The sequence below is a fragment of the Anser cygnoides genome, chromosome 26 (assembly GCF_040182565.1).
Source record: "Anser cygnoides isolate HZ-2024a breed goose chromosome 26, Taihu_goose_T2T_genome, whole genome shotgun sequence".
NCBI classification, from domain to species: domain Eukaryota; kingdom Metazoa; phylum Chordata; class Aves; order Anseriformes; family Anatidae; genus Anser; species Anser cygnoides.
The window spans coordinates 3,257,010-3,279,773 of NC_089898.1; the positions used below are offsets into that span (position 1 = coordinate 3,257,010).

At 41.9% G+C, this 22,764-nt stretch overlaps 1 protein-coding gene and 1 long non-coding RNA gene across 16 annotated transcripts in view; one reads left to right on the forward strand and one right to left on the reverse strand.

Annotated features, from left to right (window-relative positions):
- Window positions 1-21,784, forward strand: part of PPP2R2A (protein phosphatase 2 regulatory subunit Balpha) — a 55,085-nt gene extending 33,301 nt beyond the window's left edge. For 7 of the 8 annotated variants that reach the window (XM_048045722.2, XM_013197162.2, XM_066983571.1 and 4 more), the window contains 8 exons: window positions 10,756-10,853; window positions 15,208-15,373; window positions 15,974-16,086; window positions 16,436-16,613; window positions 17,459-17,623; window positions 18,256-18,425; window positions 19,096-19,187; window positions 19,565-21,784. In XM_048045722.2, the coding sequence (XP_047901679.1) occupies window positions 10,756-10,853; window positions 15,208-15,373; window positions 15,974-16,086; window positions 16,436-16,613; window positions 17,459-17,623; window positions 18,256-18,425; window positions 19,096-19,187; window positions 19,565-19,844 (1,262 nt within the window). In that variant the 3' untranslated portion in view covers window positions 19,845-21,784. Of the gene's footprint in view, window positions 1-7,661; window positions 7,906-10,755; window positions 10,854-15,207; window positions 15,374-15,973; window positions 16,087-16,435; window positions 16,614-17,458; window positions 17,624-18,255; window positions 18,426-19,095; window positions 19,188-19,564 lie in introns of those variants that run through there. The other variant, XM_066983572.1, reaches the window with a different exon arrangement.
- The window catches only part of LOC136786999 (uncharacterized), a 37,438-nt gene that overhangs the window by 10,559 nt on the left and 4,115 nt on the right, over window positions 1-22,764 (reverse strand). For 4 of the 8 annotated variants that reach the window (XR_010826661.1, XR_010826662.1, XR_010826663.1 and 1 more), the window contains exon 3: window positions 3,428-3,492. This is a non-coding gene — a long non-coding RNA (uncharacterized lncRNA). Of the gene's footprint in view, window positions 1-2,192; window positions 2,319-3,427; window positions 3,493-10,166; window positions 10,338-22,764 lie in introns of those variants that run through there. The other 4 variants (XR_010826667.1, XR_010826665.1, XR_010826668.1 and 1 more) reach the window with 2 other exon arrangements.

The following is a 22,764-nucleotide window of genomic DNA, read 5'->3' on the forward strand; positions in this document are numbered from 1 at the left end:
TATTTGTGGTTTCAGGACAGCGGGTGCCTTTGGAGACTCAAGGGAATTCTTGTCAGGTATTAAACAATCCCTTTTTATTGAGTCTGTGGTATTCTCAGGCTGATCTAGTGTGTGTTGAGCGGAAAAACAGCTCTGGTTTGACCTGGTAACTTCTCTGTTTTGCAGTAACTTGCAGATTGAATTATTTGGATAGTGGTGATCTTTCAGAGCTGCTTTCCTCTTCGTGCAGCAGATGCAAGGAAGCTCTTTTTTCTCCCCGGTTTCAGGGTGGGAAGATCATAGGGTAGGTCAGCTTAGTTGTATGCAGAAAACATACCCTCAGAGGTCCTAGTAGCAGGTAGGCGAAGACAGCTCCCAGGGGTTATGGAAAAGGCACTAATTGTGCCGCAATTAATTAAATTTCAGTTTCTACACCCACTGATGCTGGAGCTAAGCTAACCCTGCTGGTTAAATACATGGTGCCTAAGTCTAGGCAGCCAATTTGGTGGCAATTTTTGTTTTGCATCTGGCCTGGCTTGTTGTAAGTTTATATTCCTGTCCCTCTGGTTGCAGCTCGACTGCTGGCACATTCCTGTGCTCTCCCAACCAGATGCCTTCTAGCTGAGGGAAGGCCAAGGGTGCTGGGAGCTGCCTTGGTTTCCAGCATCTTGTGAGCTACAGACACTGCAGCGGTCCATTTATTCTCTGTTTCACCTAGGGGAAGAAGGGGGTTTGCCTATTGGCTTCCTATGCATGTGTTCTGAAAGGAACTGCAGTAATGTCCTTTCTCAAGGTTTAAAAATAGAAAGTAATTAATCAGGGTGATGAGGGTTAATGGTTTCTATCCAGAAACCAAACAGCTTTGCATTTGTTTATGTACAGAGAACATTCTTCTATCTGCTGTTGTTAGGAATTGAAGAAAAGAAGAATTTTTCACTGTATTTTTTGAAGCACTTTATTAATAACTATTTTGGGGTTAAAAACAACCCCAAAACTCTTTTTAATGCTTTCATTGGATGAAGTGGTTTCAAGGCACCAGTTCAAGATTCTTTTCAGCTACCAGCCCTTTATTTTTTCTTCTGTAAATTTTCAGTGAACTTTGTATGCATAAAAGGAATTCCAGAAGCAGTTCCAGACTTGGTGAGCAGGAATAAAAACCTCTGCAGTCAGAGCCCGGTGGTTACAGTAATTGTGGTACAGCTAATGCTTCACCAGTTCCATAGTGGATCAATCAAGTTTAAATCAATGTAACGTTTAAAAGTTCTTTCCTAAAGCTTACACTGATTTTAATGTGAATGCTTAAACTCCTTTCATAAAGATGAAACTTTAAAATGATATTTTGTCATTTTAGGTAGTAGGAAGCACTGAGCGATCAGTGCACGTTGCTGTATATCACATCTGTTTTCAGGAGTGCTTTGCTGCTGTTTGCCATCTCTGTTTCTCTGTGCCACCACAGGTGTCTTGGAGTCATGGATATGGGAGACTTTGAATTTCCTACTATAGATGGAGACAGGAAGCCAGTGGTCGGAGGTTTAAATCCATTTCCTTTCTCTTTGGACTATCAAATTCTTACCTTTAGGGATCTGTTGCAAGCGTGAGCTTGTGAAGACTGTATGAGTAGACAGAAATGCATTTAATTGGCATTCTGGTCCTGAGCTTGATAGCCTTCTGCAAATCCAGAAGGTTTGAGACTATGTTAACATCTGTCAGAGGTGGTGTGTGTAATGTTTCTCGTGATTCCTGCAACTTCTGAAAGTTGCTGCTGGTTTTGCATGCTTGTTTGTTGGCCCCGTGCCTTGGTCTGAAAATGGGACGTGAGGAAACTGGTGATAACTTTGGAGAGTGGAGATGTTGAAGCCTTCCGGTGTTGACCCACAAACAACACTGTCCCAGTGAGGCACAGCGATCGTTTACTAAACACAAGCAGTAAAACGTTCAATATGCCACTCCCTGCACAACTTAAATTGTCGTACTGAGCACTGAGTGTGCCTTCTGTGAACTGCTTTTAAATGGGGAAGTTGCTTTGATATCTTAGTTAATGTAAGATCATGCAGAGATTTCTGAAAGTTCAAGGAGCTGGCTTTCCAGGTGGGAGGCACTGTATTTTGGTAAAGCGGTTCTGCTCCCTGTTCATACTGTTACCCTGGTAAAACACTTCAATTCACCTGTGTGTTCACGGTTATTCCAACTTCACAATAAGTGCCTTTTTGTAAAGGGATTAGAGATTTACTTGTGTTTCAGTTCTGTTTTCTGCAATTTGAACGTCGTCATCTCACTATTGCTTTGCAGACAGGAGCAGCTTCTTTCATGCGGGACAAATGGACTTGGGTTGGTTTCTTCTGTGGATGTTGTTGGGAAAATTACTAGCCTTACATGAAAACCAATGCTAACGAGGTTAAGATTGGCATCGCTCTATCATGTCAGTAGGAGGGAGTCAGGAGGGGTCCAACTTTTGTTTTAGGGAGTTGAATAGGAAGTTAAAAATAAGGTGTAATGAGTAAATCGAAGTTCAACTCCAAGTTGAACTAGGGCCTCTCTGTTCTATAAAGTGATTTTTTCTTCAAAAAATTGCATGGTTGGAGAGAGAAGGGGAGAAGAAATGCAGTGAATAAGAAATGAAATGGGAATGTAGGGAAGCCCAAGAAATGGAGGGGAAGTATGGCTCATTTAGGACTGTTTGACAAGGATTGTGTTTGGTTATTTTACTTAGGGCGAGCAGCACATGCAGTAAACCTGAGATGGGAAGTGCTACGTGTATTCACTGGGACTAGTGCTGGCTGCATGCGTGCATTGCACTTGTATGCACACGTACATAGGACTGGGACACTCTCAGAGCTCAGATACCTCTGCCAAACAGAACTAGAACGCTCTCCAAATCAACAGGGAGATAACAAGCTTCCTCCTGATGATGGCATGTCTCTTATTTTCAGCATCACAGGGCCTGGAGGGCTGGAAATGAATGTTGGGTGCTAGAGGGTACGTAATGGGATTCTGTGGGACTCCTCTTCCCTGCGTGTAGCTTTCCCAGCCTCACACAAGCCAAGGAGAGCAGCTTGATTGTCTGTTGCTCGAGCTGCAGCTCTGGCTGCTGCCTGCTTGGGCTTTCACTCTGGCAGGGCCAGCTCCAGGGCGAAGCTGGTGTCCTACAAATTTCCCTCCCCTCTGCATTAAGGGGCTTTGTGCATTCCTTGCATGCAGCAGCGGGGCAGACTGGTACTTGGGAGACAACAAGCAACCAGCTGGCTCTTGCCGGCCTTCGCGGCACAGGAGTGAAAAGTTCTGCTACAGACATCCCCTTTCTTCCCTTCTGCCTTGCATATATTTTACCCTGTCCTCATTATTTCTGAGGAAATAATATATTTTTAATGCCCTCTGCTAGCAAAGAGATCTTTTTAAAGGGCTTTGGAATGACTCTTGAGAAGTAAATTGAACCGCCGGAATGCCTTACCCGCGCTGCTCTGCCTTTGTTGCCTGGTCACTTCTGCGAGACGGAATGAATGCGGAGAATCACTCCTGAAAGTGAATGAAGAGAAGGGAAATGAAGTCAATAGCAAAACGGGTCACGGCGACTTTATAGAATGGGGTTCCCTTCCCCCTCTCTGCACACATAAATTAGGGATGGGGCTGGAATGCAGAGGGCATTTCCTTTCATGCTGTCATTTCGCTCTGCTCTTTCCCTGGTGCCTATAGCCGTAGTAGCCTGAATCGGGAGCCCTCTTCTCTGCAAACACACATGTATTGTTGCTCTTCCCTAATCTTATTTAAACAGCTTTCCTGTTCACTTTAACACTTCGCTATCTAGCTTCAGAGATTTAATGTACGTTATATTAGGATTCTCGATCTGTGTGATACATTGAAATCATGCAAACAATGGGGTGGTGTTGGGATGACTCGGATGTGCAGAGTGCACTGTGCAGCTTCTTCAAATATTTGAAGCCTTGGAGGAGCTTACTCCAGAGCTATTCTGCTTTTTTCATTTCTGCTAATGACTATTTAGGCATTATGTACTTAATCAGTGAAAAAAACACCAGAAAAAGTCCAGTAACAAGTCTCAAACTTCTGTCATTATCTGTGATTTAAGTGAGGGTGTTTAGAAGTCACTTCTACCTAGTGGTCTGAAATGAAGCAGGAGAGTTTTCCGTAACTCTGGGTTAGAAAGGACCAAGCAATTCGTAAGTTATTTCAGACACCTGAGGTCTGCAAGTTCTGGAGAAATACCCTTGCTCAGTTTTGAGTGTGCTGTCTTTTGTCTTTAGAAATAATCCAGGAAGAAAAGCTCGTAATGGTTTTCCATTTCTGTGCTGCTTCCTCAGTTTGAGATGTTTTGAGCTTCCTTGGGTTTTAATGATCCTGAAAGTTAGTTTCTTGAAGTTTACCCATTCCGGATGGGTTCTGAAGTATCCTTGGATGATCAGTTGCTGTTTGATTCGATCAAAGCAGCATCTCCTATACACAAGGCTGGCAAACTGGGGTCATGGCCTCCACATTTGGTCAGTGAATTGTCTTTTTACTCCTCAGGACAGAATTACAACCTGTAAGTAATCTGCTCTGCATTGCAGCTGAGCTTTGTTTCAGTTGCTCCTTTGGAAAATTCCAGAAATGGTATTTTTTGAGGCACTGGGAAGGTGTATAAACAATGAAGGAGCACCAAAATGCTTTTTAATACTACAATTCTTTGTTCAGTCCTTGGAAACATCAGGAGATTGCTCCACTTGTGTAAACATACTGATTTACTTGCTCTCTGCTTAGGCAGCAGATCAACGTGATTCCAAAAACTTGCACAGAAACCTTTTAGGTCTGGTGAAATAAAGACACTCTTTGTTTGCTGCCGTGATTGACTTGCTGCTGTAGAGTAGGTGACATGTTTTGCCTACCAAGCATGTTTTATAAGCAGAGTTTAGAAAAAGTTCATGGTACATTAAAATAGATAGCCTCTTCTGTACTAATAAAATACCTTTTATTCTATTATTGGAAACAAATTTAATACAGAATTGCTTTTCAGGCTCACAATGGGCCTTCTGGAACCTAAGTCATTGGATTAAAGTATTTTTTGCTTGTTTGGATTGATTAAGTTGTTTTGTTGCCTTATTCTGTAGACTTGTCAACGGTGGGAAAACTTCAGGGTAAAAACCAACAAGCTTCTGATGGTTCAGGAAGCCTGCTTGTAATTTTGTCTGATTTTTGTTCAGAATTCCCATACCCTTGCTGAAAAGTGTGTGAAGCCCCTGAAGTGCACGACTGGTTTTCAGTATCTGTCACTGAGTTTCTGCTTTCAAACACTGCTGCTCTTCAAAGTGGGGGGTGGAAAAAGCATTTCAGATGTCAGATGGGTTTAGTATTCAGCAGTCTTCGAGCACTGTAATTTACCTATTTTCATTTAAACTGGTCATCTTTCGTAAGCCCTATGGTCTGGGGTCTCAGTGTTTTATCCTGCTGGACATGGCTACCTTTCTACACAGGGTCCCGGAGTCATGTTATTTCAGCATTCAAGTACCTTTTACTTCTCAAGAAGCAGATGTTGTGTTATCAAACCCAGACTGTGAGCGGTTTTTCTTTCAGGAGGAAGACCTGGGTGCTTTGGAGGTGTTTCAGCTTTGCAAGGTGTGCATTAGGGGGCTGGAAGCAGAACAAAATGCAAGATTCACGCGCTAGATTCAGGATTCAAGTGCCACTTTGTATACTCTTAGCAGCAAAATGAAATATGTTAATAGAACAACTGTAAAAGAAAGCACTTCCTAAGCAAGAAATGGAGCTTTTTCTGCATTAGTGATGATAATCTTGGTCTTGGTCCCCCTTAAAAACATTTTAAAACAATTGGACTTTCTGGTTTGGTATGAAGGCGAGCTTGGGATCCTGCCTCACGGACATTGTGCAGGATTTTAGTTATATTACTGTTTGTCGGTTTTGTTTTAGTCCATTTTCCAGCCATTTTATCTGTTTGGTATTTACCTACTCATCCTCTACTGGAACTACCTGTGAACTAGTGTGGTACAACACCAGGCTTTTCAGCCCTGTCATTATCTTGTAAGGTGAGTCACCCAAAATAAAAAAATTTGATGTTACAAGAATTGACTAAAAATTCATAACTCGTGATTGCCATTTTTAGAAACTCCTGGGAAGCAAACCAGGCTTGTGTTGGGATGATTCTCTTGCTAGGGTATTACTGGAAGAAATGTCTGCCACCAGTAGGAGCTGCTTGGGAGCTTCTGGCACGGCTCCCTTTCACATGGACTGTGGGCATGTGGCTTTAGCCATCAGCAAGGCTGGAGACAGATGTCTTCCCTGCTCCCCAGCCACTGCCACCAAGTCTCCCCTGTTCTGTCAGAGCTAAACACCTGGCTCTGAGCACTCTTCATTGTGTTCTAGGCAAGTCGGATGTGCCCTGTGTCCGTGTCTACCATGCAAAAGACTACTGCAGTCTTGTGAAGACAAATGTCTGGACCTTGTGGTAGTTGTGATTTCTGTTGAAGCACTTGCATTAGTGATACATCTTCACATTAATGCATACAAAGCTAGAGCAGGCTGTAAAAATAAAGAACATGCGCAGAAGAAAAAGTAACTTTGGAAGCAGTTGCAAGAGAGCAGGCGGTAGCTGCTGCGTCTAGGGGGAGTTCCAGGAGGCTTTGAGGGCTCCCTGGAAGCAGCCTCTGCCCTCTGGGTGTGTGGTAGGAGGTCAGGGGCCAGGAGCCTCGTCTTGTTTTTCTAGGATGTTCAAGATCACTGGCTCAGTTGCGCTGTGGAGATTTTTCCTGCTTTGGGGGGCTGGAACTGTTCAGTAGTTCTGTGCCTGGTTCGTAGCACTTCAGCCAACCTGCTGCACATTTTCCCTTTGTGATGTGCAGGCACAATAGCAAATGGACTTCAGGTTGTGCATGTTTCTCTTTGTCTTCAGATCAATGAGAGCCATTACTTAGGTCTCAGAAGTGTGTGTGGACAGTGGTAACAAAAGTGTCTATGAAGGGATATTTATTGGAACTAAAGGACAACTATATTTAAATCTTCAAGGACAGATTAGGGTAACCTAAAGGTGTCTGCCCCACGTTGATACACAAGTGATAGACTTAATGCAGGTACTGCAAGAACACGGTGGGACCATAGATGGCCATTTGCATTGGGTTTGGTTTTGTCAGGATGATGTCTGTCATGTGTGCCTGATGTTGCCCTGTGGTGAACATCTGGAACCTCAGCAGCTGAAGCGTCACGCTTCATCTTGGTGTCAAAGGTGTCCTGAGGTGCTGGGGGGAGAAGATCTGCGCATCTGACCTGTCGAGGCGTGGCTGCTGTGTGTTGGTAACTCTGTGTGAGTCTCTTAACAGATGCTGCTGCTCCAACTGTATCCTGTGGGGGCATGGTTATCAGATAAGGTTCGGGTGGTTACTTATCTCTGGCAGCGGTGCTTGAAGAGGAAGGCACTGAAGTGCATTCGGCGGTGAGCAATGCGATGCGTCCCTTTCTCACAGCCACCGGTGGTAGTGACAGCAGAGCACTGTACACGTCTGCTCCCTGCTGTGTTCCTCCCCAGCGCTGTTTGCACACAGAAAGGATCATGTGCAGGCTCCTGGGCAGGGAGAGCAGCCCTCTGTGTTTGCAAGACTCCCACCTAGAGACCGGAGCAAAAAATAGCACGCCTAAAAGGGAGGAGGCAGAGAAGGCAGCACGATCTATACATGCTCTCTGGCTCGTTGCAGCACTGAAGGACTAAAATAACCCTACACGTAACTATCCTGGGAATTATAGTTACCATTTGAAAAGCAAAGGATAACATTGATTTTTATCTGGCAACAAGGGTGTTAATACAGATGAAAACACACAGGCGAATCAGTGCACTGCGGAAGATGAAATGCTTCCCCTGTCAATTCGCAAACACTATTAAATCCGCCCAGTTCACCACCAGTGCCTTGATGTCTGTCTCTTTCTTTGACCAAGGTATGGGAATACAATATCCTTAACGGTGAGTTATTGGATTTAAAATGCATGATTGGTTGCTTTGTTCTCCTGTACTGATTTTGTGTAAAATATGCATCTCGGCGCTGTTGTGGGACTAGTTAAGAAGAAAGCATTTTTCTGGCTACTTTCTCAGCACGTTTGGTTTTGTCCTTGGAAGGAGAATAGTCCAAGCTCACAGTGTAGAAGGCACATAAAATTCCATAGGTATATCTTGAATTAAAAAATAATTACTTATTTTTCTGTTGTGGTTGCTGATAAGGAATGTATTTTTTCTAATTGAAAATGAAATTGGTCCAAGTACTTGAAAATATCTTCTGCATAGAGCTGGTCACCAGTGAGTTCTGTCAGCACTGTCTGAGCCTGCCGGGTTTTTTGGAGGCGTGGGGGCGTTGGTGCCGAAAGTTCGGTCATGGATGGAGTTGAGCCTACTGACAAAGCAGGAGTTGCATCAACTTCTGCACATCAGTGATCTCCAAGTTCAGACGAACTTGAAAATTAAAATACATGCAAAAGGTGAGGATGTCTAGAACTGTTAGAGAAAAGTGGTTAGCTTTCTGTGATATGTGAGAGTTGTATACAATACAGTAAAAAAAGTACATCAGCAAACTGCAGAAAATGGGATTTTCATCCTTCAAATTAGGACTTCTGGCTGCTGTTGCTACAGATCATAAGGCTTCAGTCTGAAGGCCTTTGACCTTGCAAAACTTCTTAGTGGCTTTCATCAAAAAGTGCTACGATGAATATATACTTAGATGTGTATATTAGATTTCTAAGGCAAATTTTTCCTCTTGTGCATACCCACATGTAGGTCTGCTGATACAGTGCTGTGTTATCTTCTGTTTTAACACTGGCTCAGCTTGCAGTGTTGTTTCTGAATGCTTTTCAAAATGGTAATTGTGTGTGTACTTCTCACTGTTAAGAGGTGAGGTGTCTTGTTCTTCTTCTAGTAATTAATTCTTAACTTTCTTAAGGTCTTTATTAGAGGATTATAGCAGTGGGGAGTGGATACATACAGCATTGTATGGAGTAATCAGAATCAGGCAGTTTGGTTTGCACTTCACTTTCTGCACACTAGATTTGATGAATTTTATGTTAAGGTTATATATACCTTGTCCACCTGTGAAAGGTACACATTGAATGTCACATCCTCATCTACGTGGGGTGCAGTTTCAAGCCTTACAGATGGGAGAGGAATCACTTGATCTTGTTCAGGGTTCTGTGAACGGATGGATGAAGTAGCAGCTAGCTTCCAGAAGAAAAGCATCCCTCTGTGCACTCAAATCCAGGCTTTACCATCAGTGATCTGGATCCTGGTTTCTCTACATACAAGCTTGTATCATATTTATGTTCCTAACGCAGTGTTCTTGAGGAATTTCAGCCTGTGTGTTTCAGCGCTGCCATATAATCGTGGTGAGGAAGGTCGATGGAGATAAGATAAACTCGTGCTTATCCCTGGGTCTGTGGCAGTCTGTGCTGTATATTAAAAAACACAACTGAGCTCCATGCCAAGATTCTGACTCTGCATCTTTTACCTCTGGGGATGTTGCAGCTGGGGCTGGCCTGCTTGTCGAGGCTGCCTTTGCATTGGGCAGTTCTCAGACGTCTGTGCTGTGTATGTGCTGTGTGCTTGGAGCTGCTGCGTAATGCAGCCAGTAAGGAACAGCTTGCTCATGTCCTCAGAGGCCACCACCCCTGTGTTTAGGACAACCAAGAATGATGTAAGTTTCATTTTGCTACCGAAACATGCAAGATTTGTATTCATTTTACTTCAAAATGCAATAACGCTGTTGCTATCTGTAAGATGCTGTTGTTGATAGCATGGTTAGCAGCGGCTTTCAGTTTGTACAGCATGTGCTGGGCTTTTCTAAGCTCCAAAACACAAAATGAAAAGCCATCCAAGAGGAAAGCTGGACGCTGCTTGTCTACCATAGACTAACATGGAAGTGCGATAGCCTGAATTGTGTATGTACAAAGCGTAGGTACCTGCTTCTGCAGAAACCCAGATTTATGTAGCTCTAATACAGTGCAACTGCAACTTGACATTGGTGTTCACAGAATGGTCTGCCTTCTAATATTTGAAAGTATTGTGGGATGTGTTTGAAAACACGAGTTGTGCTTGAGCTGCAATGTCCTTTATCCTTTTATTTATCTTTTTGCTTCGTAAACAGATCGATTCGGTATTACCTGACTTCTGTCTATGTATATTCACCATTTAATTTTAGCACCTCATGCAGAAATACCTGGTAAAGTAAAGCTTGCTCATCCCAAAAAGGTACTTGGGTTTTTGAGTCAGCCTGTTGAACTTGGAGCCAACTGCAGCTGTTTGTTCCACATCCTTGCGTTCCTTAGATGCTGATGTCTGAACAGCTCCACCCTCGGAGTTTTTCCTTTGTTCTCAAATGTGTGTAGTCCTTAAAAATAAAAAATCTGATGGGTAGTGGTTGTGTCCAGTTCTTCTATGGGAATGCAGAAAATGTAGCAATACCTGTACGCAGAGGCTCACCGACGTTACAGTTTGTACTGAACATCCCTTTCTATCCCTACCCTAGAGCAGTAGTCCTAACAAAAACAGTTGTAAGGAGCGACCAGGTAAAGCCTTTAACATAACTTGCAGAGAACTGAACCTCTGCTGCTGAAGTAGTAATGGGTTTTCAAGTATATAACTTTAACAAGCTACTTCTATATCTTCAAAGGAGCTCCTGCTTGTGTTCTATAACCTGAGTATAGGGGAATTGAAGTGTATGGTTTTATCTATAATGGCAGCTTTCTTGACCATTGAGTATTTACAAGAATAATTAATTTCTGGGTTTTATTTTTGTTCATTTGCAGCGGATATAATTTCTACAGTAGAATTTAACCATTCTGGAGAGTTGTTAGCAACAGGAGACAAAGGAGGTAGAGTCGTCATCTTTCAACAGGAGCAGGAGGTGAGTGATAACTACTTAAAGTACACTTAGTATTTTCCTCTGTTCCCATTTATTTTGTTTTTAAAGGAAAGGTGCATGCTTTTATAACAAACTCCACACAGAGCATATGCTTGCATAATAAGTGATTAAAATAATGAAATGTAAAAGTAAAGGAATTATTGAAAACTTGGTGATGCTGTTAGAAATGACTTCAGTTTTAACACTGTGGCCCTCAGCTGTGGTCCAGGCACCGCTTAAAGTGAGGTGGGGGAGCAAGGGGGAGGGTAGGACACCTGAAGACCTTGGGGAAGCTAAAATTCATCATCTTACAGTGCTCGACTTAGCTGGGATTGTTATTTCAGATCTCACTGTAAGTTGGGGAAATAAGAACCGCTCTTAAATGCGAATGTAGATGTGACCTTTTCCATTCTGATACCAATCAGGTAAAATAGTTCAAGGTTCTGTCAACATCGATTCCTTACAAGGGTCTAGGATTTTCTGCTAGTTAAAATGTATCACATGAAAGTCTTAGTGCTAGATGGAATTCTTTTAAAACTGTAGGGCTATGTCTCTCATGTTGCTTTTGAACTGGAGCTAGAGTTTTTCTTCATGTCCACAGTAATTTTGCTCATATTTGAAGTTAGCTTTTAAACTGACTAGCTGCTTTATCTTTTATATGGAACAGTATTTGTTGGTAGCACTTAGTGTCTAATTTAAAGTACAGCACTGGAAAACATGGAGGGAAAGTAAGTTCCAGTTTGACTGACTCCTTTTGGTGGAGTCAAAGCTTGTAGACGTTGGTACCTTGACAGATTGTTTTCCCCACAGAAGGTATGTTTGTGGGTGGGTCTGAGTTGCTCTTTCTGAATATAAACCAAGTTTGAATGGCTGCGCTCAATGTACTTTTAAATTTATGCTGTAAATATACTGATTACAGCTTTTTATTCCCCCATGAGATCTGCTCTCTCTGATTCATCCCATCCCTGCATCAGGTACAGAATTCCTCCATCTCTTCTAGAATGTAAGCGTGTACTTGGCTGGCTTTCAGCTGTTTACCCTTACACCCGAGCAGAGAGGTTACCGAAGACCTGAGTTAGAAAAGAACATCCAGTACAATAGTCTTAGGTCTGTTTCTCAGCAAAGGGATACAAAATCCATTGCTTTGTTTTCTTTTGGTCTTCAGAGGATAACAGGTCACTGTCAAGGCGTGTCTCTGGATGGTTTGAATACTGGAAGTTAGTGTATCGTATTATTAAAATAAGCAATCAGTGTTAGTGTTTGCATATGAGTAATAGCTGAGGCTTATTATTAACCCACCTGGCAACCAAAGCAATCTGTTTTTATCAATAGAGATTACTGAATATTTTTCCGCTACTTTTATTTTCATGTGAACAGTGCAAGCTTGAAGCTAGATTTTCTAGTTCTAAGCTTTTTATGCAGTGAGTAGCCTAACTAATACTAAAATTAGAGATAAAAGGACTGCTGAAAACTTAATCCACTTTATCTCTTGGATGTGAAGATGAAATATTAAGAATTGAGTGTTTGATCTTGTTGAAGTCTCTGTTAGTCTTAGAACGTTACAAGATACTGCAATGTCCAAGTGATTTAGGAGCACAGCTTCCAGTTCTGAAAGTAATATAAATGAAGTCACTTAAAGGTTTTATTAAAAATAAACCAAGCCTCTCGCAGTACTGGGAGCTGAAACCTGGCTCTTCTAGGTTATAGTGGTGAGGGTATTTTTTCATTTTATGCTTGTTCTTTTGGTCTTTGTAGAGTTCTAAGACAACTCTTCTGATGCTGAAAGGGTTTCTTCTTCCACCATAAAAGTGGGAAAGCTGAGATGAAGTGTTTGGTTTTAAACCTATAGTTAGAAGTTGACTTGATTAGAATTTATTTACTGAGGGGGGTGGGGGGCATGAAAAGGCACTTCTGCCATCTCACTGCTTGGAGAATTCGTGCTGTTACTTCTTTCCTTGGCGTTTGATGCAATTTCAGATGTACAAACTCCAAGAATTAGAATTCCACGGTTCCCCAGCACAAGTTGCTTTCTGCTGCTGGTGTGCAGCCACTTGGCTTTGCATGCAGATTGCTTTGGTCAGCTGGTGCCACCTAGCGGGGCGTTCGTGGCTCTTAGCCTCTCACGGGGTTTCTTTGGCCACGGCCTGTGATGAACACAGCATGTAGGGGGGTATCCTTAGTGTGGGGTATCCTTACTGTAATCTTCCTGTAGCTCATAATCAGCCACAAACTCTTGGGGCATTAGCTTGCTCGCATCCCTTATGGACCCTTTAACGTAGCTAAAGGCTTAAATGGCTTACTGCATGTACTCAAGTCAGTTGGCTTCAAATATTTGACTTTTTTATGCATAACCCGTGGTTCATGCCCTTCTGATCTGTGAGTCTGCGTGTAGTAAGAAGGCTACCACACTGAGCTGCACGGGATTCGGACAGTTCCATTCCTTGGTGTTGGGGCAGCGAGCAGCAGGGACTGGTTTGCCTGCCACAGCAGGTGGTTGTGCCATGGGTCTGACTGGCTAGGGCAAGTTTTATATAAAAGATGGTCCACGAGACCATTGTTTTTAAGTCTTCTGGTTGGATTTACGTCCTACCTTCTGTTGCACTGCATTCCTGAGTCATTTACAGACCACAAAAACAGAAGCACTCTGTAAAGTTACACAGGGCTGTGCAGCACCCCCCACCAAAATGCTGCCGCCTCTGGGCTGGAATGTGGCAGCCCTTCTGCGGAGCGAAGCAAGTGGCGTTACGTAGGTGTCAGGCAGGAAATGAATACTGGCTCTAATTGAAACTGAAGGCGGGATTTGCGTAGGCAGCCTGCAATTACCTAAATTGGAATTTAACATAAGGCACTTGGGCCAGCACGTCGTCTTGTTTGGAGTTCTAAGCATGCTGTGTGATGATCTGATGGTCGAAAGTTTGCTTTCCATCCCAAGGATGGACTTCGTGTACGACTGATTATAAATATTCTAGTCCTGTAGAGCTTTAACAGAATATACCAGAAATGTGTTTAAGACTGAATCATTATGGTAAGTATGGAGCCGAAGGAAAGGTCACTGAATCATGACCAGCACTTCCTAAAGCTCAAGAGATTTTCTTTAGAAGCTGCCTATTGAATGCAGCAACCCTGCTGAATTTGTTAGGTCTAACAGAAACTTGGAACAAAGTTCCTTCCGTTCTCTGAGGTGGGAAAGCCAGCATAATTGGATAGGTGTGGTACAATATTCTAGTGCCAAATTATTTCTAAGGCGTTTTTTCCACTTTTCCCTTCCCCTGAAGCTTATTGTAAAATGTGAGGATTCCTGCCAGCCATTAATGGCAGGGTATGAAGCAAGAGACAGTGATGCAGGGAATGTGACAAATGTGGGCTAGCAAGGATCGTATCGAGAAGCATGTCCTAGTGAGGCCTTAAGGGATGAAACGAATGGAGGGACAGGAGGTGCACCAGGGAAGGAGCGAAGTCCCTAGTCGAGAACATATCACAGGAAAGGAATCTCATGGTGCAACCTCCTGAAACGGGTAGAACGGGAATCTAGCACAAAATAAAGCCTGAACTCATCTCAGGTACACCGAGTGAGCATTGCTTCGAAGGGGCTGCAGTATTGCCACCGTACCTGTCGGAGGGAACACAAGGTTCCATCCCTGCAGTGGTGTTAGAGCTCAGAAGCCGCTGCCTGAAACAAAGCCTTTAGAAAGAAGAGGAATTGTGCAAATTTGGAGGTTTTTAGTGTGTCAAACAGGCTAGCTGCTGTTGTGACTTGTCGTGTCAAAGATGTATTCATCAGATGTTAAGGTTTTTTTTCCGTCAGAGTGAGGAAGAAGCAGAAGCTTCTTAAACAGTTCAGAAGTTTGCAGGGAGTGGGGAGATTATAAAGCAGACTAGACTGGCAGAGCTGTGTGTAGAGGTGACAGGTAGGAGTCTTGCGATGAGCTCAGCGAGCTGAGCTTACCACAGAGTAGACTTGTGTTAGGTGTGACTGCTTCTTTCTTGGGGAATATCGTCCTCACAGGTGGGAAAAATAAAGCTTGACTTCTTTTAAGCAAATAAACAAACTTACCATTCGTGTTGAGGTCAAACTTTAATTCTGAGCAGCTGAACTTATGAACTAATGTGAAAGGGGAAAGTGAACTTGTAATTCACGTGCTGAAGGGAGTTTCTGAAAACTGTAATAATCAGGAGCTGCTGCAATAAGGAGCTTTTCACTGATGTAGAGTGTAGAAGTTTTAACGTACTCTTATGCTAGCTAGCAGTGTGCCTGCGTATCTCGCTGTGTAAATATCTAGTTCTGGCTTCTGCCTGCAGCCTTGAAAAGCGTTCTCTACATTGCATTCATATCTTGATCATTTAATTCTCTTTTTAGAACAAAACCCAGTCTCACAGTAGGGGAGAATACAATGTTTACAGTACCTTTCAAAGCCATGAACCAGAGTTTGACTACTTGAAAAGTTTAGAAATTGAAGAAAAGATCAACAAAATTAGGTGGTTACCCCAGAAAAATGCTGCTCAGTTTTTATTGTCTACAAATGGTAAGTTTTGACTTCACTGTGAATTTTACACAATAACGTGTTGTTACATAGCCTAGTTGTTGGGATTTTATCTAATCCTCCTCACTTTCAAAAGGCTGGAAGCAAGTTTGTTTTAAATGCAGATATCTAGGGATATGGTTGCAGAAGAATTATGCTGCTTAACTGTCTTGCCGTTCTATCTTACCTGGGAACAGCAGCCCCGTGACATGGAGTGGTGTATTAGAGATTTCCTACTTGCTTTACAGCAGAGGAGCTTAGCTAATCTGTCATTCGGTACCTTTATGTGTATAACTGTGAGCGAGCTTGCATTAGTCATTCATAACAAGCCAAACTGAAACTTGCTCCAACTTTTTAAGAAAAGAACAAACTGTGGAGGAGGTCTTTTTAATGCTTTTCATAATGTCTTGTTTTCTTTGTGTAATTTTGAGATGAAGCAAAATTTCTATCCAAATGAGGTCCCGATCTCCAAGCAGTATTTTTGTCTTTTTTGGTATGCGTAGGTGGTCTTGTATTATTAGAGCATTCGTGTTAAAGTGCATCAAGTGAAGACTGGTGCCTTTGCTAGAGCTTTGATTTGCAGCTGTGGCTCTTTCTTTGCAGATAAAACAATAAAGTTATGGAAAATCAGTGAAAGGGACAAAAGACCAGAAGGCTATAACTTAAAGGAAGAAGATGGACGGTATAGGGATCCTACTACAGTTACAACACTACGGGTGAGTGAATGAGCCATCACTGGTCTCACGTAAGGCCAGCTGCACGTGCATTTTAGGAAGGTGCATGTATGCATTTGAGTGTTCTCTTCCGAAGGTATGCAGGCTGGCATGTGGCTCAGTAGTTGCCCCATTGTGTGGTAAACTCCATCTTCTGTGATGCCCCAGGTGTTGTCCAGTGAAACCCTAATTTTGTGCCTGCCATTTTGCAGGCACGTTTACTTCGGAGATGATTTTGAGATGTTTTAATGAGCGTATTGTATTAAAGGACCATGAGTGCTGATGCTTCTGCATGGCACTTGCATATACTCAGTACACTTACATCTCAAACTTCTGTTGCTTTGTCTTGCAGGTGCCAGTATTCAGGCCCATGGACCTCATGGTTGAAGCTAGTCCACGAAGAATATTTGCCAATGCTCACACGTATCACATCAATTCCATCTCCATTAATAGCGACTATGAAACATACTTATCTGCAGATGACTTGCGTATTAATCTGTGGCACCTAGAAATTACAGACAGAAGTTTTAGTATCTTTTTGGCATTGATTTGTATGGTGGGAATGATTCGGTTACAGCAAAGCTATTGTGTTTGTTTTCCCTTTCATGAAAAGTTTCTGTACAGCATGTTTCTCCACTTCCTGGTTTTGGAGCAATATGAGCAGAGCTTGTTACATGCGTGGTGAAAAACAGGCACTCCTAAAGGAGGAAAAAATGCTTAAGGCTTCAAGTTAAACAAGCAATTTTGGAAGGCAGCGGTATAATAAGCTGTCCTGTGAAAATTTTCTTGACTTGCAGTTTAAAACGAAGAGTCAGACAAGGATCATTCTCTGTTCTTTTTATTTTACATATCAGCCATTTCCACATGTGTACCTGTGAACATTGCAGGCAGTAGGATCATAGGAGTATGTATTCAGCCCCGTTACTGGGAGCAGAGGCTTGATCAGTAAGATCCTAAGCAGAAGTCACACATGCCTGCTTTATAAGGTAGCAGTGTAAGTGGAATTTAAGCAAAACTCTAGCTGACAAAACTTAAGTGACATCTGTACTAGAGAATTACTGCTGGAGTGGAGCAAAATATTAAACAGGCTTTTGTTTAAAAAAAAAAAACTTCAAGCTATGTTACAGCCTTGCTTTCTAGACAAGTTGTGGGACTTGATCTTATTTTTTTATCCAGTTTGTGACTGGCTCCCGTAGCCTTTGGCATCAAATTCCTGTCCCGCTTCCAGATCTCAAGCATTGTGTTCCTTTGTTTTTGTTGGCTTGTTTTAATTCTATTTGGCTATTTCAGATGTATTTTGATGAATTGTTGAATACCTTTAAACTGAAAAATATGTTGTGAAAACTGGAGAAAATTCCTTAACAAAATGGTGTAGATATTGTAGATATTAAGCCTGCCAACATGGAAGAGCTGACAGAGGTGATAACAGCTGCAGAGTTCCACCCAAACAGCTGTAATACATTTGTATACAGCAGCAGTAAAGGAACGATTCGTCTCTGTGATATGAGAGCATCAGCACTCTGTGACAGACATTCAAAATGTAAGTTCTGTTTGTCTTCTGTGGAGTACGATGTCTTGCTGCTAGGTGAAACTGTGCTCTCATGTATACATTAAAATGTTAAACAGGAAGGGGTGTTAAAATATTGAGCAGCAAAGTGTGTGCATGCATATATATAAATATACTACAACAATCCTATATAAATAAAGTAGATCCAAAACCTGAAATCTAAATGAGTCCTAAAATTAGATTCATGTTTTTTCAGAATAATAGTAGCGAATAAAACTACTAGCAGCTTAAGCTGGGGTGTCTGCCTAGACAGCAGGACTAGGAATAGCTTTCTGCAGACTTTTAAGTCAAATACTGACTGAGAATGTTTGGTCTGTGCTTGAAACTGGAAATCTTACATGTGTGAATGAAGTGTCCAAATACTACCAAGCAGTTTGTTTATTTAGAAGCTGACCTTGATTTGCAATGACAGTAGAGGATTCCAGAGTACGGCAACCATAAAACACCTTTCAATGAGAGAGTTTTATAATACATAACTTAGGCAGACTAGCCCAACATGGCAAGTGTGTTGTAAAAAATTAACCTAATTAACCTAATTTTGGTGTATCTTGTACTGGGAGAGACGTAAACTTACCCCTTGAAATGCCTGCCTTATTTTTGTACAGTGTTTGAAGAACCAGAAGATCCTAGCAACAGATCATTTTTCTCTGAAATCATCTCTTCCATATCTGATGTCAAATTTAGCCATAGTGGTCGTTACATGATGACTAGAGATTATCTGTCAGTGAAGATCTGGGATTTAAATATGGAAAACAGACCTGTGGAAACATACCAGGTATTTGATGAAAAAAATTATATGCTAGAAGTTAAAAGCTTGAAGGACACTGAGTCTTATTAATAGTCTTGATGTAGCAGTTAAAACTTTGTCTGTAAATCTCTACATCCAGACGAAGCATCTGTGAGATGAGCAGGTTCCACACGTGCTAAAGGATCTTGCTATTTGCAGGCTGATTGCAGAACCCAAAGCTTTGTTTGGGTATTAAAGTCTCTCTTAGATAGCGGAAATGGGGGAAAGGTAATGTTCAGCTGTGAGACAGCACATCTCTCTTACAGCCTTCAGTTGACTTTATATTGACCTGTTCTTTCCTGGAAAAAAATGTAGGTAAAACATTTCCTTTGCAGGAAAGGCTTCTACTTGACACTGAGAATTGCTGCAGTGTTCAAGCATTTTGAAGAGTTGTAGACATCTTTTCCCTGCCCAGAGTCACCTGCTACTGTTTATGTGCATTTTTGAAACCTCCGTAGAGCAGACCACGTTAATTCATGGGTCGCTTTGTTTTGCTCTTTGAACGGTCAAAGGAGGGAGCTGTGTATGCCCCTGTGAGCAGGGTGTAAGCACTATGTCAATGTCAGATACAGAGTTGGTTTTGGAACATAACTTAGGAAGGCTATTTTTCAGGTGTGTCATGTTCAAAAATTATTCAGTTTATCTAACTTTTTTCCAGGTGCATGAATACCTCAGAAGTAAACTTTGTTCACTGTATGAAAACGATTGCATTTTTGACAAATTCGAATGCTGCTGGAATGGATCAGACAGGTAAGTTTAATCTTCTCTATATGCACGTAAGACATTTCCACATTTTTTTCAAAGCAGGCAGCTGAAGCATGGCCTCAAATACATTTTTATTCCTGAACTGGCTTGGATAGTACTTTTGTACTTCGATAGACACTAACATGTTAGCCTTAACCTCCCCATGTTGTAGCAAAAGGGCAAATTAAAGAAAAAGATACCCGTCTTTAAAATGTTTTAAACATTCAGATGCTGCCTTACCTTCAGTTGATATTGTAGAAGGTATGGGAAAGGATGTTTGCTGCCCTTACGTATAATAAGGCAGGACCTTAGGTGGGACCCTGCAGTTTAACAGGAGTTCTTTTCAACTGAACTTTTGCTTTTTTCCTTCCCCTTCTCTGCAGCATTGTCATGACAGGATCTTACAACAACTTCTTCAGAATGTTTGACAGAAATACAAAGCGAGACATCACCTTAGAGGCATCACGGGAAAACAATAAGCCCCGTACGGTTTTGAAGCCACGTAAAGTATGCGCGAGTGGTAAGCGAAAGAAGGATGAAATTAGCGTTGACAGCCTAGACTTCAACAAGAAGATTCTACACACAGCCTGGCATCCCAAGGAAAACATCATTGCTGTAGCTACTACAAACAACTTGTATATATTTCAAGACAAAATGAATTAGGGTTGGCATTCCTAACTGAAGAGTCCACTTCCTGCATAGTTGAAATAGTTGAATCTAGCATTTGTACCTGTAAACAAAAGCGAATGAGGTCCATTATGGCACCCCTTTCCAGTGTTTAAAAATGTGCCATATGACAACACACTTTTATAGCTACATGGAGAAAACTCTGTCAGTCTGTCACCGAGTTCTCCATGTCTGCTAGCCATTTAGGTGAGGATAGGGCACTTTTTAATTTAAATGACTACTTGCACCATCTTGCCTAATGGACTAGATTGGACTGTATCAACATCGGTTTACTCCACTTTTTATGCCTTCCATTGTGATGACGTCAAACACAGGGAAAGCCTTCAATCATGCTATGGGATTTAATTGTGTAACCTCATTACTGTATCATTTGTGGCCCCCTTTTTTATTAAATACAGCTCATTCTTGCTGTGGCTTGTAGCATTCCTCCTTCTGGCCTCCTGGACTCCCCCTTTCCCTTTCATCCCCCTCCACCTAGCCCTGGTGGTGGTGTATAGAGAAAAACAAAATAAAGCACATGAAATGGGTCCGTTTGGGGTCAGTGGTAAAGGGGGTCTGTGTTGCAACAAATGTTTTAATAAACAGTTGACTGTAATCACTCCTTGCCATGTCTGGCACCAAAAAAGAGAAAATAAGGAAAAAAAACTACTGAATAAAAGTGACAAAGAATGGAGAATCTGTTTTCTTTTTTTAATCTACCTCTTTATACAAATACTCTGTGTTTTACCTTAGATGCATGAAAATAAAATGATGTTTTTTGTAATGATTTTAACCAGTATTAATTATTTTTCATGGGAACGAAGAGAGGGAGGGATTTCACGAGTATCCGCATTCATTTGTGAATGACAACGATACCAGCCTTAGCGTGTGTGGCCACTTGCATTTTGCAATCACGAACTGCTGTCAGATTTTCTGTAATCTGAACAGGTCAGGTACTGCTCCAGTCTCCTTAAAGGCTCGCTCTTAAAGCTATTGCTTAAGTTGGAACGGGAATAAAAGTTGCAGGTTTAAAACCTATGTTATGGGACTCACTTTTTAATGCTCAGTTTCATCTGGTTTCTTGAATGCCTTGTTTTGGGATGCAATACCTTTAATGCCTTGTTTAGAGTACAAAGTCCCCTGTGGCTTTTTAACGAGTTGTTTGAATTCTTGTCTAGCAGTATGATGTTACGTAGTTCAAGATATCAAGCGATTACGTAGATAACTACTACGCTGCATTCTGAGATGCTCTATTTTCCTGTATTTTATTGTATCAGTAACTGAGTGGAAATGTAGTTTTACCATGCAAGTGTTTCTGGCTTTTGGCTTTGCAAAGTTACTGCACTTACAGAAGCGTTAAGTGGTGCAACGATCAGAAAATACGTGGAGTACAGAAGCTGCATGAAATATATGTTCATAGCTTTTTGAGAGATTTAAACTCTTCAGCAAATAAGGCTTATCCAAAGATGAACTGATGCTTTATAAGGCTCATGAGTTTTTACCTCCGGATATTTTTGCTAATTGTGTTTTTAGGTTTACTCTTCCTTCAAGGAAATGTTCAGAATGAAGCTTAAAGTCGTGGTGAACTTACCTTGAGTGGGAGGACTTTCACTTTTCAGTTCCCTAGATTTAAATTATTTCTGTGGCTTAGTTATAGATAGCTATTACAATGCCTCTCTGATTTGATCAACTAAGATACTGTTACTGCTGTAAAATTATGGCTGGGTTAGACATTGTTAACAAGACTACTCTTGCAACCATACTTTAATTTCTTTAAGTCCTTGTGCAGTGGTTTGAAACTGTAAAGATGATAATATTAGATCTGGTTCTCTTCAATACAGTATGTGTCTTGTAACATGCATGCCTGCCCATGAGCCTTTGTAAGGATTTTACCATTTTCACCTGTTAGCCTTGTGTAAAAAAAAAAAAAACAAAAACCCTCCCCCAGGGACAGCAGCTGTTTATCCAATGGGTGAATAAACCCACAGGCCCTACCCCCACTTACACAGCATGTGGCTAATTTTACTCAAATCCTTATACTTGCTAACAGTGAAGGAAACAACTTGTTTTAGAGGTGTTTTACAGGGTCAGGGCCAAGGTTTATCCATTACCTTATCACAAGGGCAAAGGGGTAACCAGACACTGCTTCAGCATCAGAGCTGGTAAAAATTCATCTCCATTTCTGCCAAAAGGGGAGTAGGTTTAATTGCTATTTTGGGAAGATTGAGCTTTGTGGTAGCGAGCCTGCTGCTCTGACATGTCTCTGTATCCTGAACGATGCACTGAACGCACGACAAGCTGCTTAGCACAGACAGAAGGGAGGATACAAAGAAGATGCAGAAGTGAGCAGGCAGAGGTGGCTTAGATCAAAGCGCAGCCTTCTAGCAATACTACACTCAAGTACAACTGCCTCTTGGACCTCAGCTGTGCATGTTGGGTTTCAGGATTTCTAAAGCTATCTTGGGAAAGATTTTTGTTCTTATCAGTAGCGGTGATCCCTGGCATGTCACCTGAGGCTTAATACTACCCTCAACAAAACCAGCTACTGACTTTGGTGTCATACTATCCAACTAGGTAATTCTTTAAACACTGTCCATTGACATATGCTGTAAATCTTATATTTTATTAATAAAAGTATGCATAGAACACATTTTGTCAGGTTGCTTTTTATCTTCCATCCCCTCCCTTTCATCCCATCCCTTTCCTTTCCTCTATTTACAGGCATTTTTAAAATTACTCATCGCTTCCCTACTGCACCCTGACTAGTGCCCCATTTTGCTGGCTTCCCCGATGTTATTTCTGGGCCTGAGCCCAGAGCGCTCGCCAGACGGGGTGGGTGGGTGCTAAGGTAACTGCCCTCCTCCAGTGCGCGCAGCGACAGAAAGGCAGCTGCTCCCTTCTAGTGCTTTCTCCCAGT